Below are 26008 nucleotides of genomic sequence, written 5' to 3' on the forward strand. Positions count from 1 at the left end.
TATTTATTGTAGCTTAATTTTTAAAGTTATAATGTGGCAAACAAGGGGACATTATTATTTTGTTACTCATCATTAACACCATTGTTTTCAAAATATTTACAAGTTGGTCTTTTCTCTACTTAAAATACTTAAAAAAAAAAGGAAATGCTAGAAGAAAAAATAAAAATAATATTTATTATATTCAGTACTAGGATATGCACAGTAGTTTTTCCACTCCTGCTTTCGTATTTCCACATTTTGCTGCAATGGTTAGGCTAAAATCAAATTTTTTACTTGAAAAAATATATTGTTTAAACTAATAAACTTGTATTTTTTAAGGTATATCTGAAGATAATGCTTTAAAACATGTTACTGAAAGAAAAAAAACATGTTACTGTTTATATGTAACTTCAAAATACTTGCATATTTTACTTTTTATTTAGGCTCATAAATATTTGTTGACATTTACAATAATAAATGTCATAAGTCAAAATACTGTGGAAAAGAGCCAATATATTAAAAGGATAGTTCTAACACCATGCCTAGAGAAGCAGAAATTCTCCTCTCATCTTCATCTGCCAAAAGGCACCTAACTTTACAGCTAAAATTGTTAAAATCTGCCCAGCAACAAAAAAAGTTAATAGCAGTAGTTCCCAAATACTAGGCCTAGCACAGGGTAGTAGAATCCTAAGGGGCTTTTTTAAAACTCTAAATTTCTGAAGGCCATCCTTAACCAAAACAACCATATTTTCTGGAAAAAGTATTATGTAAATACACATAATTAATATTCATCCTTCTACGAGTCAAAACTTAAGAACTTGGTTTTTGCCTTGCTTACCTTCTTGGTTGACAGCTGAATTAAATGAGGGCTGGGGTACAGCTCTTTGTGATGATTTTTGAGGAGTGAGGGCCCTCACTGGAAGTGGTCCTCCAGTTGGAGGGGGCCCAAGAGGAGCTCCTGGTTGGAAAGTGGTAGGCAGAGGTGGATTCACTAAGGGAGGTGCAGAACCTATAGAAAGTTTTTCACAAGTCACTTAAAAACTTAAGAAAAAGGGCAAAACAGCCTTTTACCAAATATGAGTAACTTTCAAATTTATATTTTAATTAAAATCACCAACAAAATACCAGAAATATGTTACCTGCCCAGGTTTATGACTTTTTCATTTATATGTATGCTTTACACATTTACAAGTCTCTTTTATATGCTTATTTGCCAATTATTAAAGCAGCATCAAATCACACTTAAAGGGTAGATATAATGTCCTGTTTATTAATTTTTTATTAACTGGTCACAGAGGTTCAACAAGGCCATATTAAATATTCCAATAGAAATTAACATAAATAAAATGTTATCCATGGCCTGTTAATGTATCCATTCAATTAACATCAACATCAACTAGAAAGCTTGACAGCTTTCTAAAACTAAAAACTATTGTGGTTATTCTAAATTCTCCAAATTTTATTTCATTTTGCTTCATTTTAATTGGGGCACAACCTGTTAAAATGGTATTATAAATTTGTACCTTGTTCCATGTTTACCTAGTTATAATTAAAGGCAGTTTACTTTCAATGATGGTTCAAAGACTGTATTAAGAATAGTCCCTAGAGGCTCCTAGATGCCTCAGTTGAGTGATGGACTCTTCTTGATTTTGGCTCAGGTCATAATCTCAGGGTCGTGGGATAGAGGTCTGTGTGGGAGTCTGCACTGAACATGAAGCCTGCTTAAGGTTCTCTCTCTCTCTCTTCCTCTGTCCCTCTCTCTGCCCCTGCTCAGGAGTGCTCCCTGTCTCAAAAAAAAAAAAAAAAAAAAAAAAAAAGCACCCCCCTCTCTCACTCAAAAAGAAAGAAAGTAAAGAACACTCCCTGGGCTTAAAAATCAGGAAATGAGGGCAGCCTGGGTGGCTCAGCGGTTTAGCGCCGCCTTCAGCTCATGGCCTGATCCTGGGGACCTGGGATCCAGTCCCAAGTCGGGCTCCTTGCATGAGCCAGTTTCTCCCTCTGCCTGTGTCTCTGCCCACCCCCGCCTCCGTGTCTCTCATGAATAAATAAAATCTTTAAAAAAATTTTTTTAAAAATAAAGCAGAAAGCGGGGGATCCCTGGGTGGCGCAGCGGTTTGGCGCCTGCCTTTGGCCCAGGGCGCGATCCTGGAGACCCGGGATCGAATCCCACATCGGGCTCCCGGTGCATGGAGCCTGCTTCTCCCTCCGCCTGTGTCTCTGCCTCTCTCTCTCTCTCTGTGACTATCATAAATAAATAAAAAATTAAAAAAAAAAAATTTAAAAAAAAAAATAATAAAGCAGAAAGCTTTCTAAAAAAGCAGAAAATGATTTAAAGTATATACTTTATGAAACACTGGTATTCAAGAGGTTTAACAGTACTCATCAAACTAAACTAAGAACGACATGATATTTGTCCTTTATATCTATCAGATCTCACTGCCTTGATTTTACCAGTTTTCTATAGGACAGTAAGTTCTGATGAGTGTAAAAACATCATCAGTTAGTTTCGATAGTTTTGATATATCTCTATGATATCAAAAGTTCTAAAACCCACACCACCTGCTCATTCAAGTCAACAGTGTTCCCACCTTCTCATTTGCCAAAGAAGAGGAACAAAGTAGACAAAAGAGATAAAACACTACTGTTAAGAATGTGATTAATTTTTCATTCCAGGACTTTTTTTAATCCTCTGAATTTGTAAGTGAAATAGATTATTTTTTTTTAATTTTTATTTATTTATGATAGTCACAGAAAGAGAGAGAGGCAGAGACACAGGCAGAGGGAGAAGCAGGCTCCATGCAGGGAGCCCGACGTGGGATTCGATCCTGGGTCTCCAGGATCACGCCCTGGGCCAAAGGCAGGCGCCAAACCGCTGCGCCACCCAGGGATCCCGAAATAGATTATTAATAAATAAAATTTACTTCTATTCTACCCATATTTGTAAAACCTTGTAGTTTTTTAAAATAAGGGAATAAAGATACCCAGATATGAAAATTTTCAATGTTTCTTCAATACTGTTCAATTCTCCACGGTCAAACTGAAAAAATGATCATATTACTGAACCTTATAGCTCCCAATAAGATGAACTGGTGCCCTGTTGACAACTGAAGACAAAGATTACTGCCCATATAATTCCCTTATCAAGGAAGCACTGATACATATCCAGGGCAATACAGACAAGTCAAAGGAACAAAAGGACAAGGTACACTACCAACTCAGCAGGAGCAAGAATGTATGATACATCTGACCACAAAGGTGTAACAACCTAATGTTCAACCAAATACAAGTGAGCGTAGATAGATTTTTTAGAGGTTTAAGGAAAAAAATTTGAAACTACAACATGCTACATTTCATAAAGTACACATTTTTTTCTAGCTGAATAATTTTTTTCCTTTTCAAGTAGGCAACATACTCAGCATGAAGTCCAACGCAAGGGCTTGAACTCATGACCCTGAGATCAAGCCTGAGCTGAGTCCAAGAGTTGGACGCTTAACCAACTGAGCCACCCAGGTGTCCCTCAAGTTGAATAATTCTTATTTGTAATTAATAGCTAGAGTTTTAGAACCTGCCTCTGATATCTCTAAAGCTAATGTATAAAATGTTAAAAGATGGATTATTAGAAAAAAAAAGTCAGGTGGGTCACCCGGGTAGCTCAGTCAGTTAAGCACCTGCCTCACTCAGCTTAGGTCGTGATCCCAGGGTCCTGGGATGGAGCCCTGCTTCGGGCTCTCCTGCTCAGTGGGGATTCTGCTTCCTGCTTTGCTCCTGTCCTGTTGATGCCTGCAAATGCTAGCGTGCGTGCTCTCTATCTGAAATAAATAAATAAAATCTTAAAAAAACAAAAAAAAAGAAGAAAGAAAAATAGAGAAATTTGATATGTGGACTCAAAACTTAGGATAACCTACAGTTTTGAGAACAGATAATCAGGCACCTACTATGAATGATGTGTTTTTAAAAAATGAAAGTAAAAAATGAGCAATTTTTTAGAGGTATCTAAGAAAAAAAGAGTAGTCATACATTTATTTAAGGTTCATTTTCTTAGTGCATGTATCTTTCTTTCCTCTTTTATAGGAAACTTCTTAAATTTTTTCACCAGCTTGTCTCTTTCACCACATCTGTGGTGTTGCCTTCTACCTGATGACTTGTGAAACCCCCTGAAATTTCAGATTATTGATAATGTGCTTTTTAATGAGAAACTACGTCTACCACTAAATAATTTTTAAATAGTAGCTTTACTCATTTTCTTGTGGCTCTGGGCAAAGTATTCAAGCCTTACATTTATCTGTAAAAGAGACTGTTGTGAAGATAAGTAAGATATCACATATAAAAGTTTGGTAAAGTGCTGGAAAATAAAAATATTCATTAAATGTTACCTATAGTTATCAACAATGACATGAAAATTCATTAATTTCAACTCACTGATGCTCATGGTGCCAAATAACTAAGAATAAAAGTAACCAAAGGATTTCAGTTTGACTACTGCAGAAGATTTCTACAAAGAAACCAATTTCTAGAAGCAGCTTTAACCTTTATAGGCCATAATGCAAAATGAATTCACCAGAACCAATGACTGATCAGAGGCTAAGAAAAATAATTTCAGCAGTTAAAATGTATGTAGTATACAGAAATACATATAAAAGGTAACTATTGACATTATTATTTCATTTGGAAGCTTTTACCATTTCCTTGACGATGTTGGCTGAACAGAATCAACCTGCAGATCTCAATACAGAATTTTAAAAGCTTTTCAAAGTAACACTATTAACTTTGTTAAGTGTACAAGACACTAATTTTAAAGCTAAATAGGAACAGTGAAATGATTAAATGAACTTGTGAACTAGATACAACCAAACATTGATGTACAAGCTGATGTATAAAATCCACACAATCCCAATCAAAATCACAGGTGCCTTCTTTGCAAAAATTGACAAGCTAATCCGAAAATTCTTATGGAAATGCCAATGGACCCAGAACAGCCAAAACGAAGTTGGGAGGATAATACCTGGGTGGCTCAGTCTGGTAAGTGTCTGACTTTGGCTTAGGTCATGATTGTGGGGTCCTGAGATGGAGCCCAAAGTTGAACTTGCTCAGTGGGGAGTCTGCTTCTCCCTCTCCCTCTCCACCCTCTCTGCTTGTGCTCTCTCTCTCTCTCAAATAAATAAAATCTTATAAAAAAAGAAAAAAGAAAAAGTTGCAGGAGTCATACTTCCCAAATTCAAAGCTTACTATAAAACCTGCAGTAATCAAAACAAAAACAAAACACCTACAGTAATCAAGTTGTTTAGTACTAGTATAAAGATATAGATCATTAGAAAAGAATTCAGAGTCCAGAAATAAACCCGTACATTTGTGATCAGTTGATTTTCAGTAAGGGTGCAATACCATTCAATGGAAGAAAGAACAGTCTTTCCATCAAATAATCCTGGGACAAATGTATACCTATATGCACAGGAATGAACACCATACACAAAAATTAACTCCAAATTGATCAAAGACCTAAATATGAAATCTAAAACTATAAAACTCTTACAAGAAAAGATAAACATAACTCTCTGCCCACTACTTTCTGACTGCACTTCTGCTAATAACACTCCTCACTACAGAAGTTACTGTCTGTTCTGACCTGCCCCTCTAGGATCCTACAGTTTCTGGGGACCAAAACTGTCCAAGCCATAACAAAAAGATAACCTAAGCCTCAGATCCAGACCAAAAAGAGACCATAGGGATTGAGCTTCTTAAGATGGAACCATTTAGGGACACCTGGGTGGCTCAGCGGCTGAGCATCTGCCTTCGGCTAAGGGTGTGATCCTGGGTCTGGGGATTGAGTCTCACATTGGGCTCCCTACAGGGTCCCTGCTTCTCCCTCTACCTGTGTCTCTGACTCTCTCTCATGAATAAATAAATAAAATATCTTAAAAAAAAAAAAAAAAGATGGAACCCAGTTAATAAAAGTAATGCAAGTCCTAAGGAAGTGGTTCTGCATACACACCTGATTCCCTGAAATATCATGGGTGACTTAAAAAAATACAGAGGAGGGATGCTTGGGTGGCTCAGCAGTTGAACGTCTGCCTGTGGCTCAGAGCCTGATCCTGGATTCCCAGGATCAAGTCCCACATTGGGCTCCTTGCATGAAGGAGCCCTCCCTCCCTCTGCCTGTGTCTCTGCCTCTCTCTCTCTGTGTCTCTCATGAATGAATGAATGAATGAATGAATGAATAAAATCTTTTTAAAAAAATAGAGGATACCTTCAAAGGAAAAAAGCAAACCATTTATTTATTTTTTATTTTTTATTTATTTATGATAGTCACACAGAGAGAGAGAGAGGCAGAGACACAGGCAGACAGAGAAGCAGGCTCCCATGCACCGGGAGCCCGACGTGGGACTTGATCCCGGGTCTCCAGGATCGCGCCCTGGGCCAAAGGCAGGCGCCAAACCGCTGCGCCACCCAGGGATCCCACTATTTATTTTTTAAAAAATCAAAGTCCTCCATACATTTTAAGGCTTAAAATATTAATTATAACACCTAAACAAGCAAAATTTTCCCATCCCTACATAGTAAATACTCCTTTTGAGAACTCTACAAAAAAAAAAAAAAAAAAAAAAAAAAAAAAAAAAAAAAAAAAAAAAAAAGAACTCTACCTGATTTTGTGAGGTTGTTCTGAAGTGGAGGATCTCCAGAAGAAACATACTGATGACTTGTCAAATTTGTATTCCCAGATATAGTTGGTTGGGATGATGAACGAGGACAATGGTTTATCTGTGATCCTGTGGATGGATAGTTATACTGCCAATTCAAAGGTGGCTGTACGTTGGCTCCAGGAAGAAAGCTACCAGAAGGCATTGGTGTAGCAGCTGGGTTCTGAGAAGCAGGTAGTGGCATTCGGGGAACAGGAACACTGGGAAGTGAAGATGTCACTGGATTAGAAGCCGCAGGTGGTCTATAAAGAGTCTGCCCAGGTCCCTGATAATTACTTAATGGAGAAACAGTCTGAGAACCACCATAGTTAGACTGTCCAGAGACTGGATTCAAAGTCTTTGCTGGTATTAGATGAGGGTAGGATCCTGGAAGCTGGGAATTATATCCTTGGTTCACTGACACTTGTGAAGACATCAGTGCATTTTGGACAGGACCTTCCAATAAGATGGAGAAAAATTAGTCTTGAAAACAAAGCAATAAAAATACTTTAAGAAATACAGTAAAACACATGGTACTCTTACAATTCAACAAGTAAAAGACAATAATCCAATTTTAAAATGAACAAAGGATTCATTCAAATATATTTCCAAAGAGATATACAAATGGCCAATAAGCATATGCAAAAACACCAACATTATTAGTCATTTAGAGAAATGCAAATCAAAACCACGGTGACATAGCACTCACACCAAATAGGATGACCAAAATGAAAAAGACCGTAAACATTTTAGTGTTAACAAGAATGTGGAGAAACTGGAACCCTCACACGTTGCTAGTAGATATGTAGAATGGTGCAACTACAGTGGAAAACAGTTTGGTCGTTCCTCAAAGTATTAAACATAGTTTTCTTTTTTATATATATTTTTATTTATTAATTCATGAGAGACACAGAGAGAGAGAGGCAGAGACACAGGCAGAGGGAGAAGCAGGCTCCATGCAGGGAGCCAATGTGGGACTCAATCCCGGGTCTCCAGGATCATGCCCTGGGCGGAAGGCAGACGCTAAACTGCTGAGCCACCCAGGCTGCCCTAAACAGTTTTCAGATAATCTAGCATTTCCACTCTTACCTTGCATAAAAACTCGTGTACAGATGTTCATAACATCATTATTCATAATTGCCAAAAAGTGGAAACAACCTAAATGTCCATCAACTGATGAACAGATAAACAAAAGGGGTATACCTATACAATGGGAATGATTTGGTCATTAAAAAGGAGTGAAATATTAATGACATTTTACAACATAGATAAACCCTGAAAACATTATGCTGGTCACAAAAGAGCACACATTGGGGACACTGGGTGGCTCAGTGGTTGAGCATCTGCCTTCAGCTCAGGACGTGATTCTGGGATCAAGTCTCGCATTAGGCTCCCTGCAGGGAGTTTGTTTCTCCCTCTCCCTCTGCCTGCCTCTGCCTCTCTTTCTGTGTCTCTTGTGAATAAATAAAATCTTTAAAAAAAAAAGAGAATACATTGTATGATTCATTGATATGAAACATCCAGAACAGCAAAATCCACAGATACAGAGATTTGTGGTTGCAGGGGTTGGGGGAAGGAGGCAGTGGTGAGTACAAATGGAATAGTTTCTTTGGGGGGGGGGGTTATAAAAATATGATAAAATTGATAGTAGTGATGGTTGCAACACCCTGTGAATACACTTAAAAATCACTGAATTGTACATTTTAAAGGTGTTATAAAAAAATCCCTAAAACTATCACTTCTATTCAGGAATATACTGTTATTTCTGTGGCTAAAATTAGACAATAAAAGGAAATAAGATTTTTTTTTTTTTAAGATTTTCTTTTTCTCTTTGAGAGAAAGAGCATGAGCATGAGCAGGGAAGAGGGACAGAGGAAGGAAAAGAAACAGACTCCCTGCTGAGCAGGGAGCCCCACATGAAACTCTATTCCAGGACCCTAGGATCATGACCTGAGCCAAAAGCAAACGCTTAACCCACTGATCCAGCCAGGTGCCCCAAGATAAACATTTTTTAAAAGATAGCACTCAGGGGTGCCTGACTGGTTCAGGTGGTAGGGTGTGCAACTCTGTTTTTAATATTTTATTTACTTAGGGACACCTGGGTGTCTCAGTGGTTGAGGATCTGCCTCCAGTTCAAGGCATGATCCTGGAGTCCGGAGATCAAGTCCCACATCGGGCTCCCTGCATGGAGCCTGCTTCTCTCTCTGCCTATGTCTCTGCCTTTCTCTCTGTGTCTCTCATGAATAAATAAATAAAATCTTAAAAAAAAATTCATTTACTGATTTATCTGAGAGGGAAAGAGAGAGGAAGAATGAGGAGGAGCAGGAGACAAGCAGATTCTGTGCTGAGCTTGGAGCTCTACTCAAGGCCTGATCTCATGACCCTAAGATCATGACCTGAGCAGAATTCAAAAGTTGGGGGCACATGGGTGGTTCAGTGGCTTACGCGTCTGCCTTCAGCTCAGGTCATGATCTCATGGTTCAGAGATGAAGCCCTGCCTCAGGCTCCCTGCTCAGCAGAAAGCCTGCTTCTCCCTCTCCCTCTGCCTCCTTCCCCCTGCTCATGCTCTGTCTTGATCTCTCAAATAAACAAACAAAATCTTAAAAAAAAAAAAAGGAGGGGGGGGAGAATTCAAGAGTTGGATGCTGGGGAATCCCTGGGTGGCTTAGTGGTTTAGTGCCTGCCCTTGGCCCAGGGTGTGATCCTGGAGTCCTGGGATCAAGTCCCACATCAGGCTGCCTGCATGGAGCCTGCTTCTCCCTCTGCCTGTGTCTCTGCCTCTCTCTCTCATGAATAAATAAATAAAATCTTAAAAAAAAAAAAAAAAAGAGTTGGATGCTTAACGCAGTGAACCACCCAAGCACCCCAGCCCCTAATCTTTAAATATGTACCTATAACAAAAATCCTCATCTTTGAGTTTAATAAATGTATATGGTAAAGTCACTGTCAACTGACATCAATTACTCCACTTAATGGTGAAAGACCTCATAAATAAATAAGCTATTTGAAAATTTCCTACTCCTTTTCCTTTTAGCTCCAGCCACACCTACCCTCTTAATGTTCCTTCCACAAGCTTAATATGCTCCCACCATAGGGTTCTTCACTTTTTACTCTGCCAAGAATGCTGTTCCCCTGGATAATCTCACTCAATCTCTTTATTTTGAATAATCTCCTCAAAGAACTACCTGAACACATCTCAAATAGCACCTTTCATTCTTTTCACCTCTGACCCTGATTTATTTTTCTTTCTAGTATTAAAGTGACACCACATTATTTATTTATAGTCTATTTCACTATAACATATGGTCCACGAAGATAGGGACTTTATTTGGAGAAATGTGATAACTGTAATAAACACTAGTTTCTTTTTTTTTTTAAAGATTTTATTTATTTATTCATAGACACACAGAGAGAGAGAGACAGAAAGAGAGAGAGACAGAGAGACAGAGACACAGGCAGAGGGAGAAGCAGACTCCATGCAGGGAGCCCCATGTCTCCAGGATCAGGCCCTGGGCTGAAGGTGGCGCTAAACCGCTGAGCCACCTGGGCTGCCCAAAGACTAGTTTCAAACGTTATTGTGATCACCTGATGGAATCCGTTAAAAGTAAAAAACTTACTTCATGATATGACACCATGTAAGATATTCTTATAAGCAATACTTTTAAATAAACTTAGGGCACCTGGGTGGCTCAGTCAGTTAACAGCCCACTCTTGATATCCGCTCAGGTCATGATCTCAGGGTTGTGAGATCAAGCCCTACTCAGTGTGGACTTGCTTAAGATTTTCTCTCTGTCTCCTTCTGCCCCTACCCCCTTTCATAATTAATTAATTAATTAATTAATTAATTCTAAATAAATAAATAAGCTAAAAGGCAAAGTAGTCCCTTTCCTAAAAAATTCAGTCCTCAAGACACAGAGAGGGGGATGAGGGGTAAGCATCCACACTGGAGGCAAGCTGGTATAGAATGAGGGAGCAACACCAGCAATGGGAGAATGGTTATATACAAGAGAATTGACCAAATAAATACATATAGGAATCCCTGGGTGGCTCAGCGGTTTGGCGCCTGCCTTGGGCTCAGGGGATGATCCTGGGATCTGGGATCAGGTCCCACATCAGGCTCCTTGCAGGGAGCCTGCCTCTCCCTCTGCCTGTGTCTCTGCCTCTCTCTCTTTCTGTCTCTCATGAATAAATAAACAAATCTTAAAAAAAAGAAAAATACTGAGGGACGCCTGGGTGGCTCAGCGGTTGAGCACCGGCCTGCCTTTGGCCCAGGGCGTGATCCTGGGGTCCCAGGATCGAGTCCCGCATTGGGCTCCCCATAGGGAGCCTACTTCTCCCTCTATGTCTCTGCCTCTTTCTGTGTCTCTCATGAATAAATAAATAAATCTTAAAAAAAAAAACAAACAATGATAGCCTCCAGCAACTATAAAAGGCAAAACATTCTTTGCTAGAGTTTAGGATAAGGAATGGAGCTCTAACGACCTATTTCAGGCTTCTAACCTCCCCAACTTTAAAATGACAATTTTGTGTTGTTTTAAGCCACCAAATTTATGGCAATTTGTTATAACAGCAATAAAAACTAATACATCGTAAGAATATGATTTATATGAAACACAGTGATGCTTCTCACAGAGTTAGTATTCAATAAATGTTTGCTGTCTTTTTTTGTTGTTGTTGTTTGCTGTCTTCATCGAAGAAACATATTTGTGCCCTTAACACTGCAGCACTCACCTACATCTGTTCATAAACCAAATAATTTCATCTGAACTAAACATTTTTTTAATCTTTCATTTAGTTAAAAACTGATCCTATAATTAGCCTAAATTATTCACCTTATTCCATATTTGGAATTGAAATAAACACATTTATCAATACCATCAGAAAAACAAAGGTCCACTCCAACCCTGCCCTCAAGTAGCTTGTGGTCCAGATTGGAGGACAAAGAACCAGGCAAGGACAATAGAGCATGATGTGACAAGTGGCAACTCAGGACACTGTGAGAGCACCAAGGAAGCAGCACTTAGGTTAAGCTGAAGGCAGAAAGGTAGCAGAGATAATTTCCTAAGAAAGGGAAGTTTCAACTATGATCTTAAGAGACAATCAGATTTAGTTCCAGGAAAAGGAGTATCAAGAATGTTTCCAGAGAAAAGGAGCAAGATGTACAACAGCCTGTGGTCAAAAAAGGGTGTTGTGAAAAAAGTTCAGCATAACAGAACAAAAGTCAAGTGACTGAAGCAAATGTCTGAAGTGAAATATGAGTTCAGAAATATTCCCCTAATGAATCTGTATTTCAGGGGCACCTGCGTGGCTCAGTCAGTTAAGCATCCAACTCTTGATTTTGGGCTCGGTTTTTTATCTTAGGGTTGTAGGATGGAGACCCCAGTTGGGCTCCATGCTCAGCGCCAAGTCTCCTTGTTCCTCTCCTTCTGCTCCAACCCTGATCACTCACACTCTCTTTTTTTCTCTCTCATAAATAAACAAAATCTTAAAAAAAAAAAAAAAGTCTAGATTTCAGCCTAAGGGCACTAGAAGAACTTTTGAAAGGCTACCTTGGGACATTTTAAATTTGCACAAAAGAGAACTTCTCAGGGATTAGAGGAGAGATTAGAGACTGAAAGGAATCTATTGCTGTAGTCCAGGCAAGAAACCATTGACTAAATAGCAGCAGTGGGAATCCAGAGATGTTTCAATCAATAAAAACATTTGTCAAAAACTAATTCATAAGCATATTGTGAGACATGTGGATAAAAACGGACATCTCGGGCAGCCCGGGTGAGGCAGCCGTTTAGCGCCACCTTCGGCCCAGGGTGTGATCCTGGAGACCAGGGATCGAGTCCCGCATCGGGCTCCCTGCGTGGAGCCTGCTTCTCCCTCTGCCTGTGTCTCTGCTCTTTCTCACTCTCTGTCTCTCATGAATAAATAAATAAACTCTTAAAAAAAAATATTTGTATTTTTATTTATTGTTTTATCATAGGCTAATGCAAAAAAGGCCTTTGAGCCACGTGCTGCCAAATGAAAGCTAGGGATGATCAAAATGCACAAAATAGGGGCACATGGATGGTTAAGAGTCCAAGTCTTGGTTTTGGTTCAGTTCGTGATCTCAGGGTCCTGGGACTGAGCCCCATATCAGGATCCTTGCTTAGTGCAGAGCCGGCTTATCAAGATTCTGTCTCCCTTTGCCCCTCCCCGCCATATGCGCTCTGTCTTTCAAATAAATAAAATCATTTTTTTAAGTGCACAAAATAACTAGGTGCCTGACTAGCTCTGTCAGTAGAGCATGTGACTTTAAAAAAAAAAGAGGGCAGCCCGGGTGGCTCAGTGGTTTAGCGCTGCCTTCAGCCCAGGGCTGGATCCTGGAGTCCCGGGATGGAGTCCCACGTCAGGCTCCCTGCATGAAGCCTGCTTCTCCCTCTGCCTGTGTCTCTGTCTCTGTCTCTCTCTCTCTCTCATTCTGTGTCTCTCATGAAAAATAAATAAAATCTTAAAAAAAAGAGAGAGAGAAAGAAAAAAAGATTGCTGGGCTTAAAACTTACTTAAGTCATTAATAAATTAAGGAGCCCATGAAAATTACAGATTAGAGATTATGAATCAGTCCAGAACACACCTCTGTGGCATGTGAGTTATTCTGACCATAGGGCATGAGTTCCTGAAATCTTTTATCCATCCAAAATAGAACGTCCCAAAAGAATGCCAAAAATTCAATTATCATAAATCTCTAACCCAGGAACAACCAAAGATAACTGAATCTTATCATCTGAGATGAGAAGTTTCCACACCACACCTAAACGTACACTGTCACAAAACTATCAAATCTCCCATTTATTCTACTAAGACCCTATTTATTTTTCCTAAAAATCAGTTTGTTTCCTCTTACATGCCCTTCTCTTCTTCCCCTTCCCCTATTAAGATTGTACCTAAGTCACTAATTCTATGTGCCTCCTTGAGTCATTTTTGTAAACTCTCATACTACATAAGAAAATGATGTCTTCTCTCTTGCTAATCTGTCTCTTGCCAGTTTAATTCACAGGCCCCCAAACACCCAATCTAACAATGTAGAAAAAGTTCTTCCCCAACAACTGAAAACAAGTCTCACCTTTTTTTTTCATTTTGTAAAAGATTTTATTTATTCATTCATGAGAGATACAGAGAGAGAGGTAGAGACATAGGCAGAGGGAGAAGCAGGCTCCATGAGGGGAACGTGATGCTGGACTTGATCCCAGGCTGCTGGGATCACGACCTGAGCCAACCTGAGCTCAACCACTTAGCCACCCAGGTGCCCCCTTTTTTTCATTTTTTAAGATTTTATTTATAAGAGAGAGAGAGAGAGAGAATGAACTGGGGGAGTAGAGGGAGAGGGAAAAGAAGACTCCTCATTAAGTGCGAAGCCTGATGTGGGGCTCATCCAGGACCCCAAGATTATAACCTGAACCAAAGTCAGAGGCTTTACTGACAGTCACCTAGGTGCCCCTCATTTTTTTTTTAAGTAGGCTCCATGCCCAGCGTGGAGCCCAATGTGGGGCTCCAACTCATGTCCCTGAGATCAAGATCTGAGCTAGGATCAAGAGTCAGACGCTCAACCCACTGATCCACCCAGGTGGCCCTTGTCTTTAAAAAAAAAGAAGAACAATGACCATGATAATCACCCAAATGATGTTCCAACATTCAAAATTAAAACAATCCGATCAATTTTGGCTTCAGCCAAACATAATCCATTGGATTAATGTTTTAACTTGAACTGTACTGCTTCTGCAGATGTTTTTTAATGTTTTAGTTTTACCTTGTACAACAGCTATAAACCTATGAAGTTTATGCCTAGGTTTTCTGTTTGCATATACATTTTATAAAAAATAAAATGGGGTTGCAAAGAAATACTTAACATCTAAGTTTCATAAAACTGACTGAAGAAATACAACTGATGGGATTTGATGTGGAAGTGATTATGTGAATTCATGTGGAAGTGAACAGAGGAAGCAATCAGGGATAACTCCCCAGATTCTAACCTGAACAACTCAGTGGATGGCAGTACCATTCACTGGATAGAAGGAAAAGAAAAGAATTGGGGAAGGCTGAGAAGAGAAAAGGGAAGAAGGACTGAAGAATTATTTTATTTTTTTTAAGATTTTATTTATTTATGAGAGACACACAGAGGGGGCGGGGCAGAGATACAGGCAGAGGGAGAAATGCAGGGAGCCCGACATGGGACTCAATCGCAGGTCTCCGGAATCAGGCTCTGGGCCGAAGTTGGCGCTAAACCGCTGAGCCACCTGGGCTGCCCTGAAGAATGATTTTAAAGATACTTTCAGGTGCCACCAAGAAATCCAAGTGCAGATGTACAAGAGAAAGAGATTTATCTGCAGCCAAAGATATGGGTTTCTACTTACGATATAACTTTGGCAATCACTGGCATATGTACAACATTTGATACCATGGTGATTAATGATATCGAGGAAATATGTACAGAGTAAGAAACCGTGCCACAGAAATGATGTGAAATAATATTTATAGCTATTTTTTGGAGATTTTTTAAAGGTTTTTTGTTTTGTTTTGTTTTGTTTTGTTTTGTTTTAGTACAATCTCTATAGCCAATGTCGGACTCAAAATCATAAGAGCCCGTGCTCTACTGACCGAGCCAGCCAGATGTCCCTAAATATTTTAAAGTAATCTCTACACCCAACATGGGATCCAAACTCACAACCCTGAGACCAAGAGTCACATGCTGTACTGACTGAGCCACCTAGGCACTCTTATTGTTGTTGTTGTTGTTGTTGTTGTTGTTTTTAAAAGAAAGAAAAAGAAGAGAAACAGGTCAGAATGCTGACGAACATTTAAGAAAAAGAAAAAAAGCAGTCAAAAAAGGTAGAAATATTGAGAATATTGCTATTGAGAAAGAGCAACCAAATCAGAAGGGTCTTAAACCAAAACAAGTAATGGTAAAGGGTATCAGATGTTGCTTGAAAAATAACAATGATGGGCAGACCTGGTGGCGCAGTGGTTTAGCGCCGCCTGCAGCCCAGGGGGTGATCCTGGAGACCCTGGATCGAGTCCCATGTCGGGCTCTCTGCATGGTGCCTGCTTCTCTCTCTGCCTGTGTCTGCGCCTCTCTCTCTCTCTCTCTCTCTCTCTCTCTGTCTCTATGAATAAATAAAGTCTTTTTAAAAAAAGAAAAATAACAATGAAAAATGAAATATATTTTTTTATTTAATAACCAAAAAGTCATTTGTAGCCTTATTTAGGGCTGTTTTGAGGGAAGAATGGAAATAGAAGCCAAATTCAGAGAAGTTAAAGAGACAAAGAAGCAAACAAGGAATTAAAATAAAAGAAGATGGGACACCTTGTGTGGTTCAGTAGGCTGAGGGTCTGACTTGGTTTCTGCTCAGGTCTCAGTCTTCAGGTCCTGAGATCAAGCCTGTGATGTACTCCGTGCTCAGCATGGAGTCTGCTTGTCCCTCTCCCTCTGCTTGTCCCCCTGCTCTCTCGCTCTCACTCTCAAAAAAATATATAAAATCTTTAAAGTAAAAGCAGATGATTGCTTCTCAATTATCCAAACAGCAGCTTTAGAATCAAAAAGATGGGGCAGCCCGGGTGGCTCAGTGGTTTAGCGCCGCCTTCAGTCCAGGGCGTGATCCCGGAGACCCGGGATCGAGTCCCACGTCGGGCTCCCTACATGGAGCCTACTTCTCCCTCTGCCTGTGTCTCTGCCTCTCCCTTCCTCCCTCCCTCCCTCTCCCTCTCTCTCTCTCTGTGTGAGAGAGATATTTCATATTTATTTCATATTTATTATAAATATTTAATATTAAATATTTAATATGAAACATAAACATTTCATATTTATGAATAAATAAATAAAATCTTAAAAAAATAGAATCAAAGAGATAGAGGTTCCACCCTTGTAAATTTCTATTCTGTAGTACTCAATGAGGTCCCAGAATCTCCATTAGTGAAAATTTTATGTACTAGTGGTTCTCATGTACTTCAGAATAAAACTATCAAGTTTAGAAACCATTGATGTGTCAAAATGATTGATATATGATTATTCATGAAAGCTAGCATGCAAAAATTAAAGATACTTCTACATACCACCCCAATGAATATAAAATAAATTTTAATTTTACAAGTTTCTACAAGAAAGCCTACTGAACAGTCACAAAATCACAATCCATAAACTATCCTTTTCATGCAAATTTAACACTCAGGGGAAAAGATGTTGCCCAGAATGGTTTCTCCTAAAATTTCAAGAAAGATAAAGACCTACGATCTTCACATTCTTAAGCAATTCATTCATCAATCCATTCAGTAAATACATATGGAGCTACTACTTTCCAGGGACAGTTCACATTTTCCATCTATCATGAATCCAACTGAATAACCAATTCAAATTAATTCAAGGGGGATCCCTGGGTAGCGCAGCGGTTTAGTGCTTGCCTTTGGCCCAGGGCGCGATCCTGGAGGCCCCGGGATCAAATCCCACGTCAGGCTCCCTATATGGAGCCTGCTTCTCCCTCTGCCTATGTCTCTGCCTCTCTTTCTCTCTCTCTCTCTGTGTGACTATCATGAATAAATAAATAAAATCTTTTAAAAAAAACAAATTAATTCAAGGCTCTCAGAGTATGGGTTCTACTAATTATGGTGTCATACATGGAAGTATAAATAAAAGTTAGAGAAAAGAAACCAAGTATTCAAAAATATAATATTTGAGACAACAATATGTTCTTTAAACTTTGAAAAGTTCCTTTTTTTTGTCTGTATATGCTTTTAAATACAAGAGGTTTGAAGGACAAATTAACTACCAGGAAAAAATTTTCACCCCACGCATCAAAATATATTCTAATCACTTAGCTAACCAACTTTAAGTGCAACAAATGGATGTCACTGTATAACTTGTGGGTCAGTCACTAAAAATAAGGGCTTTAAGAAAGCAATAGAGGGGTGCTTGGGTGGCTCAGGTGGCTGGGCATCTGACTCTTGATTTCGGCTCAGGTCACAATCTCAGGGTCATGGGACTGAGCCCCACCAATGGCTCTGTGTTCAGTACAGAGTCAGCTTGTCCCTCTCCCTCTGCTCCTCTTATCTCTCTCTCTCAAATAAATAAATTCTATTTGAAAAAAAAAAAAAAAGGAAGCAAGCAAGCAAAGCAAGTAATGGAAGAGAAAAGCAAATGCAAGGATTCTAAGTGGGGGTAGGGGCAATTTCAGGATTTGGAGTACATTTATGAAATGTGATGCTGAAATAACAGAAATTGACTATATACTAAAAAAAAGTGAGGGTCAAGTCATATATTATTTATATAGCTTTCTCTCCAAAAGAGAATAAGCTAGGTGGCAATTTTGAAAAATGTAAGCAAATACTTACTATAATTATATGCATCCACCTACACAAAGAAACCGAAGAGAAGGTTCTGATTCTTGATTCAGGCTCTAATTCAAGGTGCTAGGTCCTTAGATTCAGAGATAACATCCAGATAAACTGAATAACGGTAGCTAGACTGCCTAATTTTGAATCTAGGTTCCACAACTTATTAGCTGTGTGACCCTGAACTAGTCCCTTGCCCACTCATCACAGTTTTCTGGTCAGTACCTAGTTTTTTGTTTTTTTAAGATTTATTTATTTACTTATGAGAGACACAGAGAGAGGCAGAGACACAGGCAGAGGGAGAAGCAGGCTGTATGCAGGGAGCCCGATGCGGCACTCGATCCCAGGACCCCAGGATCACCACCTGAGCCAAAGGCAAACGTTCAACTGCTGAGCCACCCAGGTGTCCCAGTACTTAACAGTTCTTACCCCATAGTGCTGTTGTGAGGATTAAATGAGATGATGCATATAATGCAACCTAGCACTGGGCATGGAATAAGTAAACAGTAAATGTTAGTTCTTACGATTACTATTTCTGTCTTTCAGGAACTTCCAGTCTATCAGCAGAGACAAACAAGAATCTCAACAGCTTAAGTTCTCATACACATACACAAAAAGTTTATGGAAGTCCACAATTACTGCCCCTACTGAAAACGTGAAAGGACCACAATAATCATTGCTATAGACCACATGCTAACTTTATTCATAGCATGCTTTGATCACGACTAGAGACTTCCTATATCAAGTACACAATCATAAACATGGTTTATATCATAGTGAAACTAAAAACGATCTACATTTCTGTCATATCTACAATAAAGATAGCACAAGTCTAGCATTTAAATTGATGATCAAACAACACCCCCCAACATATTTTGTTTTGGCTAATATTGTAGAAAAATAAGCTGAAAAATTAATCGGAAAAAAAGGAGTTGGAAATGAGCTCTAATCCTATATGAAGTAAATACACGTTTAGGAACTTAAATTGCAAAATATCCAACTCTAAAACTTTTATTCAATAAAACTGGTAACTCCTAAAATGTGTTAGACACCATGTGAAAAGCTGGAGAGAAGATGATCTGCAATCTAGGTGGGACAGAGAGTGGCAAATATCCTTCTGACCTTTATATAGGACAAAGTGAATATTACATAAATATTACAAAAACAAAATGAGTAAAACTGCAGTTTCTAACTGCCTTGGCAAATTGAATCAAACAGTCAATAAACAAGCTAATTAAAAGTGGGAATCATGGGGTGGCTCAGTGGGCTAAGCAGCCGACTTGATTTTGTTTTTTGTTTTTTTTTAAGATTTATTTATTTATTTATTTATTTATTTATTTATTTATTATTTATTTATGATAGAGAAAGAGAGAGAGAGAGGCAGAGACACAGGAGGAGGGAGAAGCAGGCTCCATGCCGGGAGCCCGACGTGGGACTCGATCCCGGGACTCCAGGATCGCACTCTGGGCCAAAAGCAGGCGCTAAACCGCTGAGCCACCCAGAGATCCCGGCCGACTTGATTTTGGCTCTGGTAACGATCTCAGGGTTATGGGATGGAGCCCTGCATTGGGCTCTGCACTCAGTGCAAAGTCTGCTTGTCCCTCTCCCTCTTTTCCTCTCTCCAATCCCCCACCCTGCGTGCATGCACTCTGTAAAAGAAATAACTATGGGACGCCTGGGTGGCTCAGCAGTTGAGCGTCTGCCTTCAGCTCAGGACGTGATCCTGGAGTTCCGGGATCGAGTCCCGCATCAGGTTCCTGCATGGAGCCTGCTTCTCCTCCCTCTGCCTCTCTCTCTCTGTGTCTCTCATAAAATAAATAATAATAATAATAATAATAAATTAAATAAAATAAAATAAGTTAAAATAATAAATTAAAATAAATTAAAATAAAATAAAATAAAATAAATAAAATAAAATAAAATATAAAATAAAATAAGAAAGAAAGAACAGACTTAAAAAAAAAAAAGTGGGAGCCATGAGGAACACCTGGATGGCTGGCTCAGTCAGCAGAGCATGCAACTCTTGATCTTGGGGTTGGGAGTATGAGCTGCACACTGGGTGTAGAGATTACTTTAAAAAACTAAAAATAAAGAAAAAAATAAAATCTTTAATCAAAAAAAAAAAGTGGGAGTCATGATTTGCCTTTAGCCTTATTACATAACAATAAGATGAAGATATGTCAGTTTAAAGCCTTGAAGTTTTAGGGATGCCTGTGTGGCTCAGCAGTTGGGCACCTACCTTCGGCTCAGGTTGTGATCTTGGGATTTGGGATCGAGTCCCGCATCAGGCTCCTTGCATGGAGCCTGCTTCTCCCTCTGCCTGTGTTTTTGCCTCTCAGTCTGTGTCTCTCATGAATAAATAAATCTTAAAAAAATAAATAAAGTAAAATAAAATAAAAGGGTGACTAGGTGGCTCAGTTGGTTAAGCGTCTGTCTTCAGCTCAGATCATGATCTCCGGGTCCTGGGATGGAGCCCCACATCAGGCTTCCCACTCAGTGGGGAACCTAGGTCTCCCTCTCCCTGCTACTTTCCCTTCTTTCTCTCTGTCAAACAAATAAAATCTTTAAAAAAGAGGGAGAGAGAGGGAGAGAGAGGGAGAGAGGGAGAGAGGGAGAGAGGGAGAGAGAGCTAGAGAGAGAGAGAGATATCACAACTCCAGATTGATCTTTTTATAAAAAATAAAACAAAATTAAATTAAATTAAAATAAAAAGCTACATTGAATTTACAGTAAGAGTATTCAAAAGAATATTTAAGCAGCAATAAGTGCCTTGAAAAAGTTAACCAAGAGGGATCCCTGGGTGGCACAGCGGTTTGGCGCCTGCCTTTGGCCCAGGGCGCAATCCTGGAGACCCGGGATCGAGTCTCACGTCGGGCTCCCGGTGCATGGAGCCTGCTTCTCCCTCTGCCTATGTCTCTGCCTCTCTCTCTCTCTGTGTGACTATCATAAATAAATAAAAATTAAAAAAAAAAAAAGTTAACCAAGAGAGCTGCCTGGGTGGCTCAGTGGTTGAGCATCTGTCTTTGGCTGAGGTGGTGATCCCGGGATCTGGGATCGAGTCCCACACTGGGCTCCTTGCATGGAGTCTGCTTCTCCTCTACCTCTGTCTCTGCCTCTCTCTCTCTCTCATTCTGTCTCTCATGAATGAATAAATAAATAAATAAGTAAATAAATAAATAAAATCTTAAAAAAAAAAAAGTTAGCCAATAAAACCAGATTCCAGGGATCCCTGGGTGGCGCAGCGGTTTGGCGCCTGCCTTTGGCCCGGGGCGCGATCCTGGAGACCCGGGATCGAATCCCACGTCGGGCTCCGGGTGCATGGAGCCTGCTTCTCCCTCTGCCTGTGTCTCTGCCTCTCTCTCTTTCTCACTGTGTGCCTATCATAAATAAATAAAAAAATTAAAAAAAAAAATAAATAAAACCAGATTCCCAGGACTGAAGTTTTTTTCACCTAGAGAAATACCCTCTCCAATTTCCCACCACATCCCTACTGTCGTCACTGTTCGCGATATGAAGAAACCCAGTACAAGCCATCAGCCATTTTACTGAGAATAATTCTACAAAAACTTTAGAAATGGGGATTTAAAGACTTTCAAAATTATATTTTAAAAAGGATACATGTATTTGTAACCTTATGATTTCCTTTTCTAAGTGAATCCCCAATTAGCTCTGGGCAACTTGTGTACAGGGACTGTTTCCTTGTTCTCTTTTACATTTCCAAGGACAGAACTTAGAAGGTGCGCAAGAAATATCTCTTGGATAGGATCAAATCAACATAGCAATGAAATCTTTTATACTACATATCACAATGGCTAATTTCCTTTAATACTTCAAAAATACCACAACTACACTTATATATTTGCAGGATGTCTTTTGTTATTGTTGTTAAGATTTCATTTATTTATTCATGAGAGACACACAGAGAGAGAGAGAGAGGCAGAGACACAGGCAGAGGGAGAAGCAGGCTCCATGCAAGGAGCCGGAGGTGGGACTCGATCCTGGGTCTCCAGGATTAGGCCCTGGGCTGAAGGCGGCGCTAAATCACTGAGCCACCCGGGGTGCCCAGGATTTGTCTTCTAAAGCTCATATAAAATTCTAATTTATAGGTTTTAAGAAAAAGCTATAGCTATGTGACATTTTTTTAACATAAAAGTAAAGCCTTAAAATGATCATTCTCAGTATAAATGTTACTAAATAGCTTAGAATAAAATGTAGTTTATTTATTTATTTTTTTTTTAAATTTTTATTTATTTATGATAGTCATACAGAGAGAAAGAGAGAGGCAGAGACACAGGCGGAGGGAGAAGCAGGCTCCATGCGCCGGGAGCCCGACGTGGGATTCGATCCCGGGTCTCCAGGATCGCGCCCTGGGCCAAAGGCAGGCGCCAAACCGCTGCGCCACCCAGGGATCCCTAAAATGTAGTTTATATAATCTGTTACCACAAATGAGAAAGAACGATTCATTCAATCTAACGCCATTACAGTGCTTACCACTTATTCTTGCTTCTGCCTACATACCTGCCTACTCACAGACATTTTTAAAAGTCTTTTAGAGCCTTCTTTGTAAAGCAAACAGCAGTCTTCTCTTAAAAACACTGTCAATTAGCTATTTTAGTCTCTGGCTATTTTCCCAAACTTCACGACAATCTTAGGTTCTAGTGGGCGATTGAAGTATATTAGTTTTATACGACTAGTTTTGTTTCAACCAGCCAAAGATTTATAGGTAAATCAGTAACTTGGCAAGATATTAGAAAAAAAAATCTTTCTCTATTGGGTAATAATTATAGTAAGTTCAGCAAATCACAAGGTAGGACGATGTAAAGAATCCTAGAAGAGGCAGCAAACTATATAACTCTCACACCAAGTGACAAAGTGTAGTGCCACACGTACACTATCGAGGGAGGTTCAACCACTTTCCTAAGTGCGTAAAGAGCCATAGAAATCAAACAGGAGATGGTCCCTTATTATTTGGTCCTTCCAAAGCTGAAACACTGAACAGGTGGCATAAGTACAATTTGGGTAAGGTTCTGGGAGACATGAGCAGGGCTTCAAGGGGACTCCCAAAAGCACAATCATTCACGTCCACAAATTCAGACTAGGTACCCCACCCCCACCCCCACCGCAGGCCCTGCAGAACTGAAATAAATTAGCATCCCCCTCCCGCCCCCCGCCGGACGAAAACTGCTCTCTGGAAGACAGGGTGAAGTGGCAAGGAGGGGGAAAGCACATAAACAGGCACTAGGAGTCCTGAGGTATGCACCAAGTCTGTATTTCTCACCCATGTATACCCAGCGTTGCTCCATTCTGCTAGCGCTCATTACCTGCTCCCCGGCGCACGAATGAATCCACAGGAGACCCCCTGAGACGAGCCCCGGGCTGCAGCGGCGCACCTCTCCGCCCAGGCGCCCCCCACCCCCAGTTCATTGGCCCGGCCGGGAGGTCACCGTCTCCGGTGGCCACAGGCAGCCGCAGTAACCAAAGGTCAGCTGGAGCCGGAGCCGGAGCCGGAGCCGGAGCCGGAGCCCGGGCCCAGGCCCCGCCGGCCGGCCGCCCCAGGAGGGACTCACCGTTGGTGTAGACAGACCCCGAGGCCGAGGCGGCCCCGTTCTGGGCCTGCAGGCCGGTCAGGGCGCCGCCGGAGGCCGGTATCCCCGGCTGGGACATGACGACAGTGCGTGTCGGGGTTGGAAGGGGATGGTCGGGGTCTGAGACACCGCCGAACGAACAGCTGAACGACGACGGCTGGAAGCGGAGGGCAGGAGCTAACGACTCAGGACGGAGGCGAGGGGGAGAGAGGGCGGTGCGTCAAGCCCTAGGCACGGCGCGGCATTCTTCCCAGCCCGCCAGCGGCCACCGCTTGGCCTGGGAGCTGCGGCTTCGGTGTCGGACCGGACGGGCGGAGAACGCCAGGCTGGAAGGCGGCAGCCTAGCGAGAGAGGAGAGAGGCCCCGGCCGGAAGTGCCTGTCAGCCGCTGGCCGCGCAGGCGCAATCGGGACACGTGGCACTTCCGGCTCCGGGCTCGCAGCCGCCGCCGCCGCGGTCGGGACGCTCTCGTCTCCCCTCGGGGCTGCCCGGAGGCCACCTGACAGCTCCGGGTGTCCCAGCCCGAAGCACCGTGCTCGACCTCGCCTGCCACGTCACGGAGTCTTACCGCCGGCCGGAAGTGGCGTGTGTCACCGCTACGGAAATCCCCGCGGTAGTGAACGTCACCTGGCGGGCAGGGCCAGAATCTGAGCGCTGGCGGGTCTTTCAGTGGCCACTTTCGGGGGGTGGGTCTGACAGTTCCTCTCTTGCGTTTGTGCACATTACCTGGGACGACAGACGTCAAGGATGCCTCTGCTAGCTGAACTGATGAATAGTCCTCGCAGGTTTCATTTCACTGAAATTTCATCATCGTATGCCACGTGTAAATTGTAAGGGAGGGTTTTGTTTGTTTGTTTGTTTTTTAAGGGGGTAGTTAATGATGAACGTGTATTAAAGGTGTAGTCACATCGAGGACTTTGTTTTTTGACTAGACGACGACTCAACTAATTTTTATTCTGAAACTCGCTGATTCATAGCGTAGTCACGCCAAAGTTCATTAACATCATATTCAACAGTCCGTTTAGTGGCAGTTTTTAGTTCCTCTTCTAAGAGTTTACAGTAAGGTAAAATATTCAAACTTCTTTTCTGGGCAAGTGGATCCCTGCCCCGCCCCGCCCCCCAGGCTTTTTTTTTTTTTTTTTTTTTTTTTTTTAGGCCAAAGGATGGTGGAAACCGAAGTGATAGGATAATAGTTAATTGATGATCTCGGTAGCCATTTTATTTTTTTATTTTTTTTTATTTATTTTTTTAATTTACTTATGATAGTCACAGAGAGAGAGAGAGAGAGAGAGAGGCAGAGACATAGGCAGAGGGAGAAGCAGGCTCCATGCACCGGGAGCCTGATGTGGGATTCGATCCTGGGTCTCCAGGATCGCGCCCTGGGCCAAAGGCAGGCGCCAAACCGCTGCGCCACCCAGGGATCCCTCGGTAGCCATTTTAAAGCTACCTTCATTCTTCTTAGGTTTTTCCTGCTCTGAGCTGATGACAAAGCTGCTCTTTAAACTATAGATTTATGCTGTTGATTAAAATGTCATGCCAAGGGTTTTGCAACCCGTGAAGGGTGAAGTACATCTTGCTTAACTCATTCGATATCAAATGCCTGCTAAGAAATGCTGAATTTATAATATGTTCTATTACGATGTAATTATGAGAGCAAGAGACCAGAAAAGCAAACAGTATGCATTCAAATAACTAAGGGTAAAATTTTATCCTAACCCTGTTTTCATCCTTTGCCTCAGAATCTTTTTTTTTTTTTTTTTTTTAAGATTTCATTTACTTATTCATGAGAGACACAGAGACAGAGACAGGCAGGCTCCATGCAGGGAGCCCATGGGGGACTCGATCCTGGGTCTCCAGGATCACGCCCTGGGCTGCAGGCGCTAAACCGCTGAGCCACGGGGGCTGCCCTTTTGCCTTAGAATCTTACTAAAAATATATTTGCCATGTATGGAGTTAAACAATTAAACTCCTTTGTACAAGATTCAAATATGAAAGTGTCTTTAGGATGAAGATGATACTTTTGGTCAAACTCCATATATCAAAGTCCCAAATCATATATCACAAGAATGCTTTCCTCTCAATGTTTCCAAAAGAAAACAGATCTCAGAGAAACTGTATCTTCCTGAGGTCAGACAGAAAATCAGGGTCAGTCTTCAAAGGGGCAAATGCTTAGATCTGGTCTCAAACTTGCAGGACTTTAATATTGTTTCTTTCTCTTTTTTTTTCTTTCTTTCTTTCTTTTTCTTTCTTGCAACTCCTTAGTTGGTTTATTGACCTTGGCACAGGAGTTTGATTCAGTTAAATCACGCTTCTTTTGGACTTTGTTCTGTTTAAGCAGTATCTGTGTGTTCAGAGGAAAAAAAAAAAAACCTGACAGAAAGGATTAGCCATTTTAAAACATAAATCACGGTTGGTTAAATAA

General features: G+C 40.8%; 1 protein-coding gene across 1 annotated transcript in view; it reads right to left on the minus strand.

Annotated features, from left to right (window-relative positions):
• SEC24A (SEC24 homolog A, COPII coat complex component) overlaps nucleotides 1–24174 on the minus strand; it is a 63559-nt gene extending 39385 nt beyond the window's left edge. The window contains exons 1-3 of the mRNA XM_041762596.1: nucleotides 23570–24174; nucleotides 6618–7109; nucleotides 818–988 (exon numbers count right to left, since the gene is read on the minus strand). Coding sequence (XP_041618530.1) covers nucleotides 818–988; nucleotides 6618–7109; nucleotides 23570–23666 — 760 coding nt within the window. The 5' untranslated portion in view covers nucleotides 23667–24174. The remainder of the gene's footprint in view (nucleotides 1–817; nucleotides 989–6617; nucleotides 7110–23569) is intronic.
• Between the last annotated feature and the right edge of the window lie 1834 nt (nucleotides 24175–26008).

The sequence above is a fragment of the Vulpes lagopus genome, chromosome 7 (assembly GCF_018345385.1).
Source record: "Vulpes lagopus strain Blue_001 chromosome 7, ASM1834538v1, whole genome shotgun sequence".
Classification (NCBI taxonomy): domain Eukaryota; kingdom Metazoa; phylum Chordata; class Mammalia; order Carnivora; family Canidae; genus Vulpes; species Vulpes lagopus.